Genomic DNA, 20,846 nt, shown 5'->3' on the forward strand with positions numbered 1-20,846 from the left:
TCTCCAAAACGTTTTTATAACAGGCATACCTATGCCAAACGTGCTTCTCGAATGTATGAGAGACTCGAAGTGAATGTAAGGAAAAGATTTACTCAAATACAGTCCTATTTACTTTTTGTTCTATACTTTCTACAGGCAGCTGCAGGCCACGTATCGTACTCGGACGTCAAATTCTGCTACCCGACGCGACCAGGGACGTTGGTGCTGAAGGGGCTAGACCTCGTTGTGAGGCCAGGCCAGACGGTGGCGCTGGTGGGGCCCTCTGGCTGCGGCAAATCCACCTGCATTCAGCTGCTCGAGAGGTTCTACGATCCCGCCTCCGGGACAGTGGTGAGTACAGACAGGCAGCGAAAGTCCAAGGCCCGAAGTTCTGTGCAAGTAGCTGGAGTTCATTGACGGGAAGGTGGCAGCTAAAACTTTTCGGGATATATATGAATTTAGGTGATATCAAACTCTCAAAATGGGGTGGCTGTTTTCCTGTATGTCACCTAATGAACAAAATACGGGCATACGATGTATAAGACCAGCTTTATGTTTGTCCATGCACTCCTCTACAAGAATCTTTCACCAGTTCATGTCTTTTACCCACCTTCTCATACCCTATATATAACGTGAACTCGACTCCTACAACTTTATTGTTACCCTCTTATCACCAGTCCAGGTGTGCTGTCGCGCCTGTATCAACACGTCCCATCTGCTCTACACACTCTCTGTATCCTCTCTCAGGCCAATTTTAAGAGATTCCCACTACCTTGCAAGGAAACACGGCCTGACACCTCCTCCCCCCCCCCCACCCTCAATCGATTTAACCCTCTCCTCCGTTCCCCTTTCCGATTCCAGAGCTTCCTTGGCCCGGCTCCCATCCTACGAGGGCTGATCAACAAAAACTGAGACCGATTTTTTCCTGTAGTTTCCGTGATAGATTCCTATCTGTACCATGAATATTTGAAAAGAGCTGGTTTTAATGTGTAATGTCCACAGGCGGCAGCATTCTCGTGTCGGTAGGTTGACAATAATCCTTTACTTTGTAGACATTCTATGAATTTCGCATACCAAGCAATGGAGATGCCACGAGACGAGCAGTACGGCGCAATAAAATTCTGTGTTCGTTTAAACCATATAGCCGCTGAAACTTATAAAAACCTGCAGCAAGCGTACGGTGAAGATGCACTGCCTTGTGCAACAGTGTTTAGCTGGTTCAAGGACTTCAAAGAAAATTGATTTCTTTGTTCTAAGAGTGGTGGGCCTTGCGTTTCGGCTCCTTGTGTGACTGAAATCAGCTTCAACGCCGCTGCTATGACCGTCTTTGAGGATCGCCCGATAATATTACGTAACCTCAGTCGAGTTTGAGAATTTCATATGGAAGTTTCTTTATGATTATCCATGATCATCTCCGTACAACACGTGTTTGTGCCATTGGGTGCCACGTCTGTTGACTCCCGAACAAAAGGCTGTGCGAATAGAGACAATCTGTGAGGGGATGCGTCTCTTTGCTGATGGAGGGGATTCGTTTCTGGATTCGATTGTCACCCGGGATGAGTCATGGCTGCATCATTACGATCCTGAAGGAAGACGATCCAGCACAGCGTAGAAATCGCCAGCTTCTCAAACATCAAATAAGGCGAAAGTTATCCATCTGCAGATAAAGTGATTTTTTGATTGTCTTGGGACGATTTACCAGCAGGCACTTCCCCCTCATACTACTGTTACAGCACCATACTACAGGTCAGTATCAGCTAAACCGAGGAAGCACATTGCAAGGAAACGACCAGAACTTTCTAATACTGAGTGGCGACTTCATCATGACAACAGGGGCGACCTCACGTCTCATGTCGAGTCCTGCAATTTCCCGCATCCGCCTTATATCCCCGATGTTGCACCCTATAATCCCCCCCCCCCCCCCCCCACACCAATACTAAAGGCAAAGCTTCGGGGCATTCGATCTGGGAACTCTGAAGCAGTGTTCGAGAAAAATGAATCGATTCTCAAGGACTTGACAAATAATGGCCTACATAGTGTGTTCGAGAACTCGCACAGACGCTATAAAATGTGCATTCGAGTTGGAAAGGTGTACTTTGAAAAAAATCAAGTAAACATTGAAATGGAAGAATAAGTATCTGTAAAAAACATGAGTCTCGGTCTTTGTTGATTAACCCTAGTGGCTATCTGTAACCTGACCTTATGTTTTCTCATCAGTCATCCTGCCACAGTACACGTATCATCACAACCCGACTCACAAGAACCAAGCATCTCTTTAAACATCTTAACTACCCCAAAGGACCAATGCGCCTTCGCTCTCCCCATAACTGCTAATAAATGAATATCCCTCCCATTAAGTGATACTCAAGTGTTTGTTTAAGCAGTGCAGTGTTTGTTTAAACTTTCTCTCACAATGAGTTCCTAGTGTTCTTTCAATACTGATCTATGAAGAGTGTTTTTTAAATATCATTTGTGCATAGTTAGTTTAGTCTTTTCACATTTTTATTTCATCTCTGTAGCTTTTAAACTCCACTCTAAGACAAAAAAAAAGGACGGAACATGAAGGAATTATCCGAATGGAACGGAAATCAGAGATGTGATGTACATGTACAGAAAAACTAATGATCACTATTTCACAAAAATTGGAGTATTTATTCAAGAAAAATAGCTTCACAAGCTCAGCAAGTCAGTAACGCATTGGTCCACCTCTGGCCCTTATGTAAGCTCTTATTTGACTTGGCAATGATTGATAAGAGTTGTTGGATGTCCTCCTGAGGGATGGCGTGCCAAATTCTGTCCAATGTGCGTCAAAATCCCGAGCTGGTTGGAGGGCCCCGCCCATAATGCTCTAAATGTTCTCAACTGCGGACAGAGTCAGCGACCTTGCTGGCCAAGATAAGAGTTTGGCAAGCACGAAGTCAAACAGTAAAAACTCTCGCCGTGTGCAGGCTGTCATTATTTTGCTTGAGATGTAAGTCAAGGATGGCTTGCCATAAAGGCCAACAAATGGGGGATGGCCGTAAGCAAGCCATGTATGACAGCCAAAGGGATGCTGCTATGAGAAGAAATGGCAACCCAGACCATTACTCATGGTCGCCAGGCTGTACGACGGGCGACAGTCAGTTTGGTGTCCCAGATACGTCTTTGGCCTGTAATCTTATCAGATGGGGTATAATTGTCTCCAGTGATTAGTTTCGCTTCGAAATGAGCCCCGATGACCAGCGAGGACGAGTCTGGAGACGCCCCAGACAGCTGAGGCCCGACAACGGGAGTGATGGTCTGGGGTACCATTTCATTTCTTAGCAGGACCCCTTTGGTTGTCACTGACGGCATTCTTATAGCACAGCGGTACGTCGACGATATTCTATGCTCCGTTTTGTTGCCTTTCAAGGAAACCCTTCACGGGCTTCCATTTCAGCAAGGTAATGCCCGCTACGGTCGCAGGTTCGAACCCTGTCTCGGGCATGGAGGTGTGTGCTGTCCTCAGGTTAGTTAGGTTTAAGTAATTCTAAGTTCTAGGGGACTGAGGACCTCAGAAGTTAAGTCCCATAGTGCTCAGAGCCATTTCACCTTCAACATAACAGTTGTAATGTATTGTTTATAAATAGATGGAAAGACCCATTATTGTGGGGTTGCAAGAGTCTTAGCTGATCAATTGGAGGAGCCGTATCCATTAAATATTCCTCAGCTCACGAAGATATAGGACCGGGAGACGGGGAGCGGCGAGAGCTGGAACCGAAAGCGTAAATCTCACATCATGGCAATCCAGGATTGAAATCAGTCCATCCAGGAAGTCGGTCAAGCCCCTCGTGACTGTGAAATATTCCACAACAGTTATGACACAATTCGGTAATGATGGACTGGCATGATGTGCTATAGGCGGACGAGCGGGTGACCTTTAACAGGCAATAGGTTCTTTGTAATGGGGAGCTTCATTGGAGAGCTGTGGGATGGTAATGCGAAAACAGCAAATGGTGCTATAGTGTGGGGACAGCCCGACTGCTAACTCAACACGTGAAACTCAATAAGCCATGCGCAATAAAACATTCGTCATACATCTGTCATTGCAATATTGAAAAAGATTTGAAAAAGCTGCTCCATGATCAGAATGACATTTCACGCTTACATATTTCTGGTTGAGCAAGTGGAAATAAAAACCGAAGAGGCATTGTACAACAATGAGTTTTGACTTAAATTATACCACATAAGTAATTCTGATAAGTATTTATCAAGAACGAAGAAGACTAATGATATATTCATGCTATTTTTGGATGTATAAAAATTCCTTTCTAATTTAAAGTGGGAAAAGGCAGGTGAAATATGGGAAAGATCAATATCTGCAAAGCCCAAGTGGTATTAACTTGAGTGGATAATTACGACACAGTAACTCTGACTGAAAAGGGTGTAAGTTAGGTTACAGTATGTAGTAACTGCAACTCTGCACTGACGCCGAGACTGTGACGACGGAGACCATTTCAGAGTAGGATTAAAAATGAAATGGGGTTTTACATGAATATTTCCAGACAACATAGCTTTTCTGACTAAAAAGAAAGAAAATATAGAACTCGAAAGTGAAATCGATAAGCTGTTTAGTAATAGATGACAATTACACTGGAAATGAAGAGTGGCAGCACGGAAATAATCAGTTGCTGAACGTGAATATTGTCCACAGCGCACTCTGTATCAACTGCAGATAAATTTGCGGTTCAATAGATACATAAAATTTAAAAATTTCGCTTCTTCGTCCCATAGCTCACAAGATGATCCTGAGAGTAATGTGACATTCCAACTACATTGTGCAATTGTTTGTTGGTTCAGCAAATACTCTAAATCGGTTTGCTGAGGAAATGAACTTGGTTTAATTAATCCTCATGTGTACTTGAGTAGATTATACAGAAATATATTTACTGATTTTCTTCACTGATAGCTGTTTGGGTCATCCAGTGCCCAATGTATCTCTTTTAGTCTGTCAAGTAACAGGATACATATTTTGACGCGAAACTTTCATAATCACTTAAATTATGTTATTATCAGACCGCACTTTTCAGGCATATTACTGTCGTACAAGAAAATGAAACAGCAAGGTACTTCTAAAGAACAAAACGTTAAAAACTGACGACTTAACGATTTCTTAATAACACCCGGTGTGAAGTTAAACTGTGAGGATCTTAACGTCTGACAAAGAACTGACTGATATTTTTGGCCCCAGTATAACAGTAGTATCCATCTGTTAAGACGCCTTACACAAACACGAACACGAACCCTATTTTTTACGAACACAGTTCACAGTGGTCGTCTTGAAAACAAAAAGATGCCGAATCGTATACGGAACGCAACTCCTGTGTGACACAAATGAAGACTGAAAAGAAATTAGTATTTTTAGACCAAATTCAAATACGTTCCCCATCCAGTTCTTTCTGTCGCGTAGGCTTCATTATGCACCCACTACGCAACCTGACGTGTATAAGAAGCCGGCAGCGAACTGAGTGTTCGATGAGAAATTCAAAAGAACAGCAAGATTGAAACTGGTCATCACAAGCATCATTGCCTGTCCAGTGCTGTCAGAATCCTGGAAACAAAAGATAGTTTACTTGCCCCTTTTTATATAAATATCATTAACTTCTACAGAATTAAAACAGAGTTTCTAGTCTTATGCATACACAGGTGGTGAATTATGAACAAAAGCTGGCGTTGGAGACTGAAAATAAACTAATCCACAAGCATGGTATGTCTTCCAGGACCTTGACGGACGGGACGTATCCAAAGTTACGATGTCGGCTCTGAGGTCTCAGTTGGGTCTCGTACAGCAAGAACCTGTTCTCTTCGACAGAACCATCGCTGAAAACATTGCTTATGGGGATAACAGCCGGAACGTTCCCATGGACGAAATCATAGAAGTGGCGAAGAAAGCGAACATCCATAAATTTATATCAGCGTTACCACAGGTAGTTGCATTAGTCAGTATTCTCTGTATATATCAGTACAATACATTAGTTCAGAAATATTTTGGGTGTTTTGAAAGAAACTTTAACTTATTTACTTTCAGGGTTACGACACACGTATGGGTGAGAAAGGAACTCAACTCAGTGGAGGCCAGAAGCAGCGCGTAGCGATCGCGAGGGCGTTAGTTCGAAACCCACGTGTCCTGCTACTAGATGAAGCTACTTCAGCACTGGATACGGAGAGCGAAAAGGTCAGTGTTGCTTATTTTATTTTGCTTCTCGAGATAAGTTAATTATTCTTCTGCGTAGTTTTATGGCATTACGTTGCATTATTTGTACAAAATGTCAGAGCTAATGCATAATTTTGCATCCACTGCTGCATAAAGTTCTCCTTTAGACTCTTCCACGCAGTACGGCCCTCCGTTCTACGACTCAGTGTCGATCCTATATGTTTTCTAACGTTCTCTACCCACTTCCGCCGTTGTCTATATTTCTTATGTCCTGGAAACCAACAAAGAACCATTTTAGTCTATTTACTATCCATTCACCTGGTTGCACGTCCTTTGGTTTCTTGTAAATTGCGCCCAGTGAAATTTGCACCGAGAAATGTCGAAGAAAGATCCATTAATCCACGTGTCCGAACTCCGCAATTTGCTCGACAGGTAGAAGAGCCTAGTTCTCTCCGTGTTGTACAGCTGAGATGCTTGATTTTTTTTTCAACTGGAAGTCTTCATAATTTATATTTCTGTCAGAGGCAATCAAAAAAATTTTGCTTATGACCCGATATTCAGAAACTACAATGTAAAACATAAAAACCAAATTCCAAACAATCGTTTGCTCTTGACAAAATAAATATTCAAAGGCATATGGTCCGTACCCGGAAAGTGTCGTTTTGTTACATAATGAGCCAGCACACAATGGCACCCAGAATTAACAAGACATTCTTTGCCCGATTTCGGCACCCCGATCGGTGACGTGCTGCAATGACAGAATCGAGGCATACGTCCTGCTGTCTTTCTCCAACGATTTTACGGAAACTAATCACTAAAAACATTGATTTTCACGTTTATTATAGCTTTATATGTCATCATGTCGGACAGAGACTTATTTAAAGGAGAATATCACAATAAGTTTGACTATTAGGAAGATGAAGGACACCTCACCATGAAGCTGACATACAAAGCTATACGTAACGTAAAAATCAAAGTTTTTTGATGAATTGTTTCTGTAAAACCATGTGACAAAGACTACAGGGCTAACGAAGTGTGCTTAACACTATCCGCTAAGGCATTGCTGCACCGTGACTAACAGCTAACAGCGTTGTCTGTGTGCACCCGCAGACGTGTATAGCTGCTCTAGACAGCGCGGCGAGTCGATATGCCGTGTCTACTGGAACGACTTTGTTTCTATTATCGTATGCTTTTACGATGTCAATTTTCGTTATTAGTTATCATACAGCCTGTATATTTGAGTTCCTTCAACCGCAGATTCCGTACTAAAGAGTGGGCTAATTTCGACTATTCATTATATCTTTTTACAGAACGTTTTCCACTCACAGCTCGAACTGTAATTTTGAGGACCTCGTCTATTCCTCCTTTTTAAATAAGCGTCACTATTTCTTCCCTACAAAGATAGTAGTAATATCCTATTGTAGTTACCAAAGCAGCTATTCGGACTTGCGCAATACTTCCAAAAATTTTCACTATATGCTTCAAAATCAACAATATTGAGCCCTATCTGTTTTAGGCTGTTGCAGGGAAGCTACCATAGGAGTCAATCTATCTTTCTTTCTAAGGATAGAGTCAAAAATAAATAAGAGCTCAGAAATTGAAACGAGTGCAAAGTGGCAGTCATAACTAACACTAAACTTTTTTTTAAATTTGTATGGACAATGTTTCAAATGTCCGTATGGCCTTTCAGGTTTCTGTTTTCCGCGATTGGCTTATATCACTTAAGGCAAATGCTGAAATTTTTCCTCTGATAGGGTACGGCCGATTTCCTTCCCCATCCTTGCCTAATCCGAGCTTCTCTCTCTCTCTCTCTCTCTCTCGCTCTAATGATCTGTTGTTGATAGAACGTTGAGCCCCAATTTTCCTTTATTCATTTTTTATTTCTTTTTTCTTTCTTTTAGATCGTGCAAGAAGCTCTGGATAAGGCAAAAGAGGGTCGAACTTGCATTACCATCGCACATCGATTGTCAACAATTCAAGATGCAGATCTTATATGTGTCATCAACAACGGAAAAATAGCGGAAATTGGAAAACATGCCGAGCTTTTGGCAAAGCGAGGTATCTATCACAAACTGCATTGTCTCCAGTCAACGTAACAATGTCGTGAAAGTAGCTTCTGTTGAAATCTAGTCGAAACAACCGACATTTGCAATAGTTTTTGTGGTATCTGTCCTGTTTCGAAATACTTTGTTAAACCAAGACAACATAAGTTCCTACGAGTAGCATGGGACAGACAATTACAGAATATTAAATATTCAGCATATATAGTTTTATCTCCTTGAATGATGAATAATAGAAGAAACAAAACACATATATTTAAAAACCTCTGTAACTGCTATTTACTCTATATCGTATATTATGAAGAATGTCTCCTGTCATGGTATTCAAAACGAGCAAAAGTATACAAATATTTTTCTGGAACAAAATTGACAATAACAAGGGCCTGAGTAAATGAGTAAACCTATCAAAAGTAAATTTATCAAAATATGCTGTGAAAGAATTCTTAGAAAGCAGGAAATAATTCAGAAGAACATCAAATATTAGAATGAAACTACTCACTGCAACTAAACATGTTTATCAGAAAACTCTAACCACTAAGGGTAAAAAAAAATTGTAGAGAAAGTGGAAATTAAAACTGTCCAATTTAGAAATCAAAATGTCATAGTCTCAGTCCATAAAATGTTACACTCTGAGTTTAATATTTGTTGCAGTATAAACATTACTCTTAGAAAATATAAGTTGTTATATATAGTATACAGTGATCTTAATGTGCATTTTAATTTATTTATTAAATATATCTGATGTAGTTAGTTGTGTACATTTGATATTTTATACTGTATATTTCTGTTTATACCGTTATATAAATTCATTATTATACATTCATGATTTTATAAACACCATTTCTATGTATTTTTGTATCGCATTTTCCTGTTTTGCTCCGTGAGGTCCTTATTTTCTAAAATTTTTTGTTAGTACAGATTTTTAAAAAATTCACACTTTGTAGTGTGACTTGTAATCAAACATGCCAAAAGGAAATATCTCCTAATATTTAAGTGACATACCAACTGCTTGTGAAAGTCGAGAAAGAAATCCTAGTTGCAAAATATTTACTTAATGTGCTATATATAGTTCACTATTTATCTATATTATATTCTTCCTCAAGCCTTCAGATACAAAAACAAGAAGAAACATAACTTTACAAAAAATTTAGTTTTTTTATTAGCAATGTGATAAATGTTTCTGTGGACAGATCTCTCACCAAACCAGAGAACAGTAAATTCAATAAATATAACAAGTTTCAAATATTACTTACATTATAAGGCTTTAACAGTATTATCCATGATAATCCATTCAATTGTAATTGTATTATTGCCTTAACATAAGCGAATGACAGCAGAAATACATTATTCCATACAGTAAAATTTCCAGACAGATTAAAACAGTGTGCTAGATTGCTACATGAATAAGAGACCTTGCCTTTTGTGGGTAATGCTTTTAGCAAATAAACTACTCAGTCATGACACATCTTTCGTTCTGCCAACATCTCTCTCCTGTCTTCCTAGTGTGGCACACAGTTTTAATCTGGCAATAAAAATCAAAACAGATCACACTCTGCTGCAGACTGATAGATTTCTTCCGGTCTTCTGAGCAATGTTGAACACAGAAGTTAATTGTGTAATGGTCTACACATTCCTCTTCTTGCATAATTTACTCTGCTGAAATATGTTGCACAAACAGTCTGTACTTCTTCTTTAAATTTTTACAGAAAAGTTTGACTGTGCAATGAAAAAGTAGTTTAACGCAAATGTCCACATTTAAAAAAAGTACTCCTTCTTTTAGTATGCATGGAGCTCATTCTGTATTCAAATACATAACATTTTGTTTAGCATGAAACAACAGATAAAACAGAAGTTAGTAACATAAGAGGATATGCAGTGGCTATTTTCAAAGGTGCAACTGGTTTGTAACTAGACATAACATCTTTATTTATAGTTCAATGAAAAAATTGTATAGAAGTAATTCCAACAAAAAAAATAATAATGTCAGTAGATTACCACTATTTGTTATTGGTTGTTAGTGAACCATCCAGAAATAACCTACAATGGCATCTTCATGAAGGCTCTCATTCGTTATGGATTTTATGAAACAATTTGATAATGAAGAAAGGATGAATCAGTTCACTATAACAATGAAATCTCAAATTAGTCCTATACACCAGTGAGTCCATGATATTATGAAAAATATATTTATTTTATGAAATAACGGTAGTGTAGTGTATTAATGTCAGCATACTTGAGTGCAATCCAGTATGACACAAACATCACAGACCACTGCAGAATACAATAAATAATTAAGAAAAGAGCAGAGTTTTCTTAAAAACTAGTGAAATGAAATTTCATAACCCTACATACAAGACAGTGTACCTGGTCACAGCAAATCAAATATTATCTACCTTTAATTTTCCATCATTTATTTACTTCATTTACACCTCTGTTTATATTCTACCAATGTATTCAGATATATACATCTCCAGACATTTATGTAAAGTGAGAAACGTTGTACTTGAACACTGCCAAATGGACTATGTATGTCATAATACTGGCCTCAAATTATAACTGAAAGTTTTATGATTGTCTGTCTGCTCCTTTAGTAATCTAATTTGTATCAGATATGCAAATTATCACACCCTGAGAATGTGGGAGGGAAAAAAGGAAAAAGGTGTAAACTTTAAGCAGTGGTAAGAGAATTAAAGAAAAAGATGCTTGGAACAACATGCATTAGTGACACATTGTTTCTGTTAGAATTTTAATACTCTGTCAACAGGAAAATCATGAAAAAGGTATAAAACATACACTTGTTGTGAAATATAAAGGTGATTCTTTCCACCATTTACAAACTCTAGTGGCTGATCAGAGGATATGGATATTGATGAGAGGACATGGAACAAACAAGATCTAATGAACTTATGACTGGAAATGCGTGGTTTGCTTGCTAGGCACCAGTTATTCAATCACACTTCATTACAGAGACTGTGGTCTGATACACACAGCCACAGTTGCAGTAAATATGGTTTCCTCCTAGAGCATGGTACTGTTCCTTATATGTCACACCATAGTGCCCTCTCCTGCCATAGTAATTGGTAATGTTGCATGTGATTCACTTCTCGTACTGACTCACATTGTAGTGAATGTGATGCAGTGTTGTGCACAATGGCTCGGCTCCATATTTGAAAAGAGAGCTTCCTGATATGGTGTTTACATATGTAAAGGCGAATGGTAATTTGTGGTGGGCAGCACGGTTGTATCAGAAGACGTATCCCTGCTGACAACAGCCACAATATTCAATGTTTGGAACAACGTTTCGACATTTTTCTGAGAAATGGTCGTTTCAGTAAGAAGGAAATCGTGAAGGATGTATCTGAAATGTTCACACACAGGACTTGGAAGAAAATGTGATTAACACTGTGGAAGGTGACTGCCATGCCAGTACCAGGCAATTGGCCTGCCAGTACAGGTAAAGCCGGACGACCATGTGGAACATTCTCCTTGACAATTGTTACTACCCTTACACTTACAGCATGTGCAGCGCTTACTTGCAACAGACTTTCAACCTTGGAAGCAGTTTTGTCACTGGTTTCTTCACTAGGCAACCATGAATCCAGGATTTGTGTCATCCATCCTATTCACAGGCAATGCCATCCTTATGTGGAGTGGTATCTTCAACTTTCATTACAGTCATCTATGGGATAGTACACAGAACCACCATGGTACAGTGACAACAAATCATCAGCATCAGTGCAGTCGGAATGTATGGCCTGCGATAACTGGCAAGCACATTTTGGGACCAGTCTTCCGTCCACATCGGCTAACATGCTGGAACTATCAGCTTTTCTTGTGGGTAAATTTACCTCCTCTGCTGGAAGAAGTGCCATTGCTGATTCGAAGGGTTATGTGGCTGCTACATGATGGTGATCCAGCCCACTTTGCCGTTAACATCAGGATGCATTTCAGTCATATCTTCCCTGGTCAATGAATCAGACGGACAGTTGGCTGACCGGTTTGTTCAATGGATCTCAACCCATCTGATTTCTGGTTACTGGTAATCTCAAAGGTATTGCATACGCAGAGCCCATTCCAGATGTGGAGACACTGGAGCAGTGTATTCATGCTGCCTTTGACACTGTTCGGGTGCAGCTTGGCCAATGTGAATGTGTGAGACAGAACATACTATGATGTGTACATGCATGTTTTCAGGCACATAAAAACCATTTCCAACACATACCGTAACTGTGGCTGCATGGCACAGCACATATTAGACCATAGTCTCTGTGTCAATGTATGATTGAATAAATAGTCTCTGGCACAGAAACCATGCGTTTCTGGACATAAGTTCATTAGACCTTTTTTGTTCTGTATTCTTTCGTTGAGTTTGTTCGCAGTGGAAAAAATCACCCTGTATAGTCATTTAACTTTGTTATATTTTTACTCGAGTATTCAGAAAAAAAATGAGAAAAACATAGTGCAAAAATAAAATTCGACTCTCAAACTCACTTAAAGGGTTACATACAGTTTTATGTTGACTCGGGTTAAAAAAGAAATAAAGATCAGAACAGCTTTAAGTGGTTTAAGAAAAATCTGTGAATTTTAACTGGAGCAGTGTATTCATGCTGCCTTTGACACTGTTCGGGTGCAGCTTGGCCAATGTGAATGTGCATGCTGAGACAGAAAAAGAAAGGGCCCTCATTCCCCAATAACAAAAATTTACAGATCAACTGACTTCCAGAAAGTAGGTGGAAACAATTTAAGAAATTGAATAAATTTTGATGCTGTCAAAATTGTGAGAGTTTTTTGTTGTTATAGTTGTTAAATCAGTTGCATGACACAAGTACTTCTCAAATATTTTGTTGAAGAATTTCAAATGCTGTAGTTCTCTAGAATGTATTTTCTCGAAAGTTATGCTAAAGCATTGTTCTCCCTGAAGTAAGCAAAGTGTTGTTATAATAAAACTTGTTATTGTTATTATAACTGCACCCATGTGAACCATGGACACTGCCAAGTTGGGATGGCTTGCATGATTCAGTGACACATATAACTGTATTGTAAGTGTAGCCACAACTAAGGAGTACATGTCAAACCCAAGGTTCCTGAAGAGTGGCAACAGCCTAGATGATTGTTGAAGGCCTGAAAATATCATGGTAAATTGAAACTTCCAAAATCCAATATCCATACACTAAGTGTGTCACAACCAAAGTCCAGAAGTGACACGCAAAAGTTAAAGTACCAAAAGGAAAAGCAAAAGTTAAAGTCCTGAAAGGATGTACGAATGTTTAAAGGCTGGTGTATTGCTGAAGAAAAACTAAGAAAAATATTACAAAGTCCAACTGCTGGTCATGGTGTCTGAGGCCATATCTCTTCTGTATAGAAGTCACAAATGGTGGAGGTCCATAGTTAGTAGCTCTAGTTGGTAGCTCCTAGAAGTGAAGGTCAACGTGAATGGTAGTGTTGCCATAGTGGCAGCTCCAGAGTGGCCCATAGATGAGAAAAGGTCCAAGGGGCCAGTGGCCTCTCATGCCACTTCAGTTGCTGTCTAGAGGCCGTGTTGAGCATGCCCATCCCTTGTGCATTGTCTGAAGAGCTATCCCCAGCAAGATCAGTGCCTGCATGATCCATCTGTGTTGTTGGTTGCTGTCTGAGGAGGCACAAGGTCTTGACACAGCAGTTCTCTGTCGATATCCCTGGAAGGGGGATGGGTCACTGCTGTTGGCCAGGGAGGCTGAAGGGTTGTAGTCCACCCCCTACAGTGTTGGTGCTGTTGTGAGCTGTGAAGCAGCTGGAGGCTCTTCCAGGGAGCCAGCAGCAGGCTATATCTGAGATGGGACAGTGGTGACTTGGATGGGCATCAGGGAAGACTTCACTTCTGGAACAAAAGATAATGATATATTGGACCCAGGAAGAGGACCACAGCAAGGCCAAAATTGGTTAATATACTTGACACACTGTGCTGTCTTGAAGCATCACCTCTACTATGGCACAGTGCAGAATATTGGAAACAACTGCAGGAAACCAATGCTGGCAGCTTCTAGTGAAGACAAGAGCCTACACATAACCATGGAGAGAGAAGTGGTGGCGACTGGCGTGCTGAGAGGAGGGGGGCGCTGGTGGGATGGATGATGGATAATGGCGATTTATGTGGTCACCCAGGGAGCTTTTTGATGGGATTGAACTGTCCTGGGGAGTGGGATGGTAAGAAGCCAGAAAGAGTATAAAAGCCTTGCCCAAACAGTGATGCCAGTGGAGCTTGAAGGCTGAGATTTAAGTGTATGAATGAAATGGTTCACTGGACCACTATAAGCAGGGTGGAAGGACGCAGTATGTGTGAGTCCTTGCCATTTGCTTCGAAGAAAACAGAGAATTCTATGGAAGCAAATTGAGAGCCTTCAGCCACGACAACAATTTCTGGAGTCTGTCGACTGAACAAAATACAGGACAGGATTTTAATGGCCTACTCTGAGGATGTGGTGGATGTGATGAGACATAAGGGAAAGCACTGCCAGCATTTGTTATCATCTGGCATGAGTACTCCAGGAAGAGACCCACAAAATCCAGGTGTTGCCAGGACAAGGGAGCAGAAGTGTCAGGAAAGAGAGAAAAAACGACTTTGAGGAGTGGCCTGCTTGTTTTAGCAGGTGGGGCACAAAGTAACAATGTGGGCTATCATCACGTCCATGCCCAGCCAGTGGAGATGTTGGCAGGCCAGTCATTTGGTGAGAACAATGCCCCAGTGCCCAACGTTTGCACGTTGATGCACTGCTGGAGGGACGCTGGGACCATAACCCTAGCGTGGCTGTCATCCTCTTGGAGCAGTAGAACATCACTGAAGACAGAGGGCTCGTTTCAGTGACGGCTGTGGGCCTGGGCTTCCGGGTCTCTCTGCTGGTTGTGGTCTGGCAGTCGATCACATGGCATCAGGCAGTATCTCACAGGGCACTGGGACCTCAACAGTGTGGCATGCAGTGAAGTTAGTGGCCAATGGAAGGTTGGCCATTGCTGCCTTGGCAGCGGCATCCAGGTGGAAGGAGACTTTGGGACCTGTGTCAAAGGCAGGGTCTTGGCCAAGAGGCTGTTGTAGGGGGTGGGGGATCAGCATTAGGATGTCAGGTTGTTGAACGGTACTGAATGTTATAACTTGAAAGAAACAGTGCCTACCACTGAAGGCAGATGCAGTTTTGATCAGAATATTTACTGACCCTTCGGTAAGATGGAGTAAGGATCTAACGGTTCTCTTTTAATATTCTATATTGGTTTTATGCTTTTTAATACTACGTAAGATAAGAGTTTAGCATTAATTATTTTATTTACGTAGGTGAGACAGTTAGAAGCAGAGTGTCTTGTAGGAGGCCAAAATAAATGTTTGTTTCCAAATTAAATGAGTGCCAGAATCCCTACAGGATTATCATAACGGGTTTTCATCTAAATACAGTCAAGTCCAAAGTTCACAGATCTACGACAAATGGTATCTCTGAAAGTATTTGAACTCTCGCAAAATTAACTCGTGATACTATTCAGATTTAAATTAAATGTTTTAAAATGATTTTATTACTTCTGCTCTTGTGGAAAGCTGTAAGAAAAGTTAATATTAAGTCCGCCGCGTAATGGCGGCCAGTTGTTTCCAGTCAGCGATCACTGCTTTCGTCTTCTTGATAGCTGAAAAATACTAATTGTTCTCTCTTTTCAATTAAGACATTGCGATTAGTGGCTGGCATGTTCTTGAAGTCATACTATGAACTCATTTTTGCATATATATTTCCATCAATAACCTGACACACACCTTTTTTATCGTCTCGTCGAAAGAACAAAAAGAACGTCTGCTAACGCTACACACAATATCTAACAATAGTAACATGTGAATCAGAAACAGCAGAAGAACGAGTAATAAGTTCTTTTTTCCATCTTCTATAGTTATACAAAGATATAAATGTTTTATTCAATATTTTTATACACACTTCATACTCATTATTAACAAACATCGAAAGGGACACTACAAGGGCCTGTGGTACAGGAAAAGCATAAAGAGCTGCTGTGAACATAATTACTGAAATTTTGTGGGCAAAATATCATTGTTAATGCTTTCCTTCTACCTGATTGTAGCTACACTACACAGAGGAGAGTGTCTTAGACACAAATGCAATTAGTTGCTCCACTCTATCATTTATATGTGAAAGGACTGCCCTCCAACCCATAGTCCAATACGATTAGGGGCATAGTGGGATCTTATTCCATGGGGCATGTGGGGTGCAAAAGGGCCAGTTTCAAGTACTGGGAGGGTTTATCATATACCTTGTCTTACTGCCAGCGAAACTTTTTGCACAAGAGGTCCTATAAGAGTTCTGCAACGGCTGCTGGATGCAGAATAAATTTGCGGTAGTAACTGAGCTATACCAACTCTGATTTCAGCTGTCTGGTGTCCAAGGAATAGAAAAGCAACTGAAATCACTCAACAGAGAAAAGTCCACTGGACCTGACGGGATACCAGTTCGATTCTACGAGAGTACGCGAATCAACTTGCCCCCCTTGTAACAGCCGTGTACCGCAAGTCTCTAGAGGAACGGAAGGTTCCAAATGATTGGGAAAGAGCACAGGCAGTTCCAGTTTTCAAGAAGGGTCGTCGAGCAGATGCGCAAAACTATAGCCCTATATCTCTGACATCGATCTGTTGTAGAATTTTAGAACATGTTTTTTGCTCGCGTATCATGTCTTTTCTGGAAACCCAGAATCTACTCTGTAGGAATCAACATGGATTCCGGAAACAGCGATCGTGTGAGACCTAACTCGCTTTATTTGTTCATGAGACCCAGAAAATATTAGATACGGGCTCCCAGGTAGATGCCATTTTCCTTGACTTCCGGAAGGCGTTCGATACAATTCCGAATTGTCGTCCGATAAACAATGTAAGAGCCTACGGAATATCAGACCACCTGTGTGGCTGGACTGAAGAGTTTTTAGCAAACAGAACACAGCATGTTGTTCTCAATGGAGAGACGTCTACAGACGTTAAAGTAACCTCTGGTGTGCCACAAGGGAGTATTATGGGATCATTGCTTTTCACAATATATATAAATGACCTAGTAGATAGTGTCGGAAGTTCCATGCGGCTTTTCGCGGATGATGCTGCAATATACAGAGAAGTTGCAGCATTAGAAAATTGCAGCGTAATGCAGGAAGAACTGCAGCGGATAGGCACTTGGTGCAGGGAGTGGCAACTGACTCTTAACATAGACAAATGTGATGTATTGCGAATACATAGAAAGAAGGATCCTTTATTGTATATGAAAGCAGAACAAACACTGGTAGCAGTTACTTCTGTAAAATATCTGGGAGTATGCGTACGGAACGATTTGAAGTGGAATGATCATATAAAATTAATTGTTGGTAAGGCGGGTGCCAGGTTGAGATTCATTGGGAGAGTCCTTAGAAAATGTAGTCGATCAACAAAGGAGGTGGCTTACAAAACACTCGTTCGACCTATACTTGAGTATTGCTCATCAGTGTGGGATCAATACCAGGTCGAGTTGACAGAGGAGATAGAGAAGATCCAAAGAAGAGCGGCGCGTTTCGTCACATGGTTATTTCGTAAGCGTGATAGTGTTACGGAGATGTTTAGGAAACTCAAGTGGCAGACTGTGCAAGAGAGACGCTCTGCATCGCGGTGTAGCTTGCTGTCCAGGTTTCGAGAGGGTGTGGTTCTCGATGAGGTATCGAATGTATTGCTTCCCCCTACTTATACCTCCCGAGGAGATCACGAATGAAAAATCAGATAGATTCGAGCGCACACGGAGGCTTTCCGGCAGCCTTTCTTCCCGCGAACCATACGCGACTGGAACAGGAAAGGGAGGTAATGACAGTGGCACATAAAGTGCCCTCCACCACACACCGTTGGTTGGCTTGCGGAGTATAAATGTAGATGTAGATGGGGCCCAGAAGTTTTTGCTCCACCTCAGTATATAGTGGTGTATAATGGATGCCTGATACACTAAAAATGTGACTGAAGAATTCCACTTTATGAACATAAAACAGTACTTGCCTTTTTATTGCATTTGAGGTTGACGTATTGGAGGACCGTGAACAGTGTGTGCTCTTTGTTAGTCAAGTCCTGTGTGTTTTGCGAATGATGAGAATGCCGTCTAAACAGCTCACCACGCCTGGCACACTATGGGTGAGGTGCTCGAGATAGTGCTGGAATAGGGCCACAACACTGGCGTTGCCAAATGGAAGTCTACTGTACTAAAATAGTTCAAAAAGGGTAGTGGTCACTAAGAGGCATCTGGAATCCTCAGCCAACAGATCCTGAATACACGCATCATGGAGGTCAGTCTTGGCAACACTATATCACCTATGAAGTGAGTCGTCATGTCTTCTTTCTTGGGAGTAGGATGAGCATCTATGACAGATTGGGCAGTAATGTTTGTCTTAAAGTCCCGATACATTCGTAATGCACTATTAGATTTTACTACAACGACAATGGGTTGAGTCCATTGGCTTTTGGAAACAAGAGTGACAATATCGTCACCCTGCAACTGCTGTAGCTCCAGCTGAAGCCTGCCTCTGAGCACAAAGGGAACATTTCTGGCTTTGAAGAACTGTGGTGTTGCTGATAAGAGAAGAGTAGCATGTGCCTCGAAATCTTTTTGACACCTGAGAAAGTTTGTTTGAACTCTCATCTGAACTTGGATTAGAGGTCTTTTTGGTAGGGGCCGGCGCATAGCAACTTGACAGTGGGGATGGAGTCATAGATTTCTAAGCCAAGAGCGTTGAACAGATACAGGCTCAGAAGACTGATAGCTCCATGACTGTTGACAACCAAAATCCTGGCTGAGAGGGCAGATGAACAGTACTGAACTTGGGCTAGAAACTATGCAGCAGAGTGTCAAAAGCCTGAATTGGAGGGAACCCACCACAATAATAAGATTTTCAGTCTATGATGATTGTGGAGCACCCCATGACTATCTGCAGTTCGATGGGAACATTGTTGATGGCTACCATGAGTGATAGAGATTCCTCTGAGTGGGGAAGCCCAGAAGGGATGTAGGATACATCTGGGAACAGGCCTGCGCTGTCGTCTATTCCTCCATTCATACATGCACAGTTGACATTCATTTTGGGTGCTGTTTGGTCATAAGTCGGGATTTCCCACTGGAGGCATGCTTAGGGTATCAGTAGTGGCACAGGTCCCTCTGGTAAATAATAAAATAATGGTTGCTAGAAGATAGCTATTGAGGGCGGTGTCTGGTTACTGTGTCTTTGCCTGCATGGTGTGAGTCCGACCTGGGTGGGGGTCGTGATTAGGGCTGAAGACAGCACGTTGGTTGGTCGCTTAACACTTGTGATGGGTGCTGCAGGGTGCCTGAGAGACTCATCAAAATCTTCAATAATGGGGAGACCTAAGGAAGGGTCCTTCACTTTAAGGAGATCTGAGCTCACTTCTTTGTTTGGGAGATGCAAGAGAGTTATGTTCCAGACGAAGGAAGTCGTATGTCGTTATTTACACTGTGGATTACTACGCTGGAAATGGCAGTCACGAGATAAACCCTAGAGATGGATGATCCATTCACGGTGAGAATGTCCATTAAGTTTATGGTGGCTGAAAAACTTGTGATGAGCAGCTGCCACCTCCACCTCATAGTCAAAGTAGTCTAACAAACTTCACTTCAAGCTGTGACAGGGCAGAAAGTGGGATTCAAATGTCAGGTTAAGTTGTTGAAAAAGGTGGTAAATGTCTGGGCACACATTTGCCACAAAGAAGGAGCACTGCTGGGTTTCACCTGTGATGCCACGGGCTAGGAAGAGCAGTTCCATGCTTTTCATGGAGTTCACCCATCGCTCAAGCTTCTTGCTGAACTACTGGAACAGCGGGGACGCCGTCCAGAAGCCCTGACTGTGGAGTCGATTCAGAAGTAGTTGGAGAGCTCTGGAGGCAAGCGGAGATGGCCACCAGTCACTGAATCAAAAGTTCGTCGGTACATTGCATCTGCTGGAGCAGTAATGACACCTCGGCAGAGATTTCCACCAGTTACGTCATGTCAGAAGCAACGTGACAGTCAGTGTACTTGAAAGTGGAAGAACACACGCCAAAACATTGTCTACGAGGGTTGGAGCACATATATGAGACAATGACTCGAAAGAAAATACCTCGTTTCCCCCTGCCAAGTCCGCCGAATGGGGAAAAAGACCGAGGTGTAAAATGAATGTAAATTTTGCAACACATATGAACAATCTTCTCCGGAGAATTCCCCACTTTCTACGAAGCGCTTCTTGAATACTGAAAGGATAATAATAATATCTGAAAGCTGAAGGCCTGAAAATATCACAGTAAACAGAAAGTTTCAAAATCATCTATACACCAATCATGCCACAATCAAGTCCTGAAGAGAGGCACAAACGTGTAAGATCGATATATTTGCAATGCAAAACGAAGATGAATATTATAATGTCCGGCTGATCGTCACAGCGTCAGAGGACACGTCTTTGCAATGTAGAGGCCACAACTGGTGTAGATCTGCAGCTACCAGCTTATGGATGCGAAGGTCACTGTGGACGAAGTAGTCGTAGTAGCGGCAACTCCAGAGGGAGATCTTAATTACGGGAATGCTTTCCCAATTGACGCTGGCCCAGAAAACTCACTCGGAGTGAACTTCTGG

At 41.5% G+C, this 20,846-nt stretch overlaps 1 protein-coding gene across 2 annotated transcripts in view; it reads left to right on the forward strand.

Annotated features, from left to right (window-relative positions):
- Positions 1-8,866, forward strand: part of LOC124789684 (ATP-dependent translocase ABCB1-like) — a 238,757-nt gene extending 229,891 nt beyond the window's left edge. For both annotated transcript variants that reach the window (XM_047257121.1, XM_047257119.1), the window contains 4 exons: positions 136-330; positions 5,718-5,924; positions 6,026-6,172; positions 8,053-8,866. In XM_047257121.1, coding sequence (XP_047113077.1) covers positions 136-330; positions 5,718-5,924; positions 6,026-6,172; positions 8,053-8,247 — 744 coding nt within the window. In that variant the 3' untranslated portion in view covers positions 8,248-8,866. The remainder of the gene's footprint in view (positions 1-135; positions 331-5,717; positions 5,925-6,025; positions 6,173-8,052) is intronic.
- The last annotated feature ends 11,980 nt before the right edge of the window (positions 8,867-20,846 follow it).

This window comes from Schistocerca piceifrons, chromosome 3 (genome assembly GCF_021461385.2).
Source record: "Schistocerca piceifrons isolate TAMUIC-IGC-003096 chromosome 3, iqSchPice1.1, whole genome shotgun sequence".
In the NCBI taxonomy this organism is placed as follows: Eukaryota; Metazoa; Arthropoda; class Insecta; order Orthoptera; family Acrididae; genus Schistocerca; species Schistocerca piceifrons.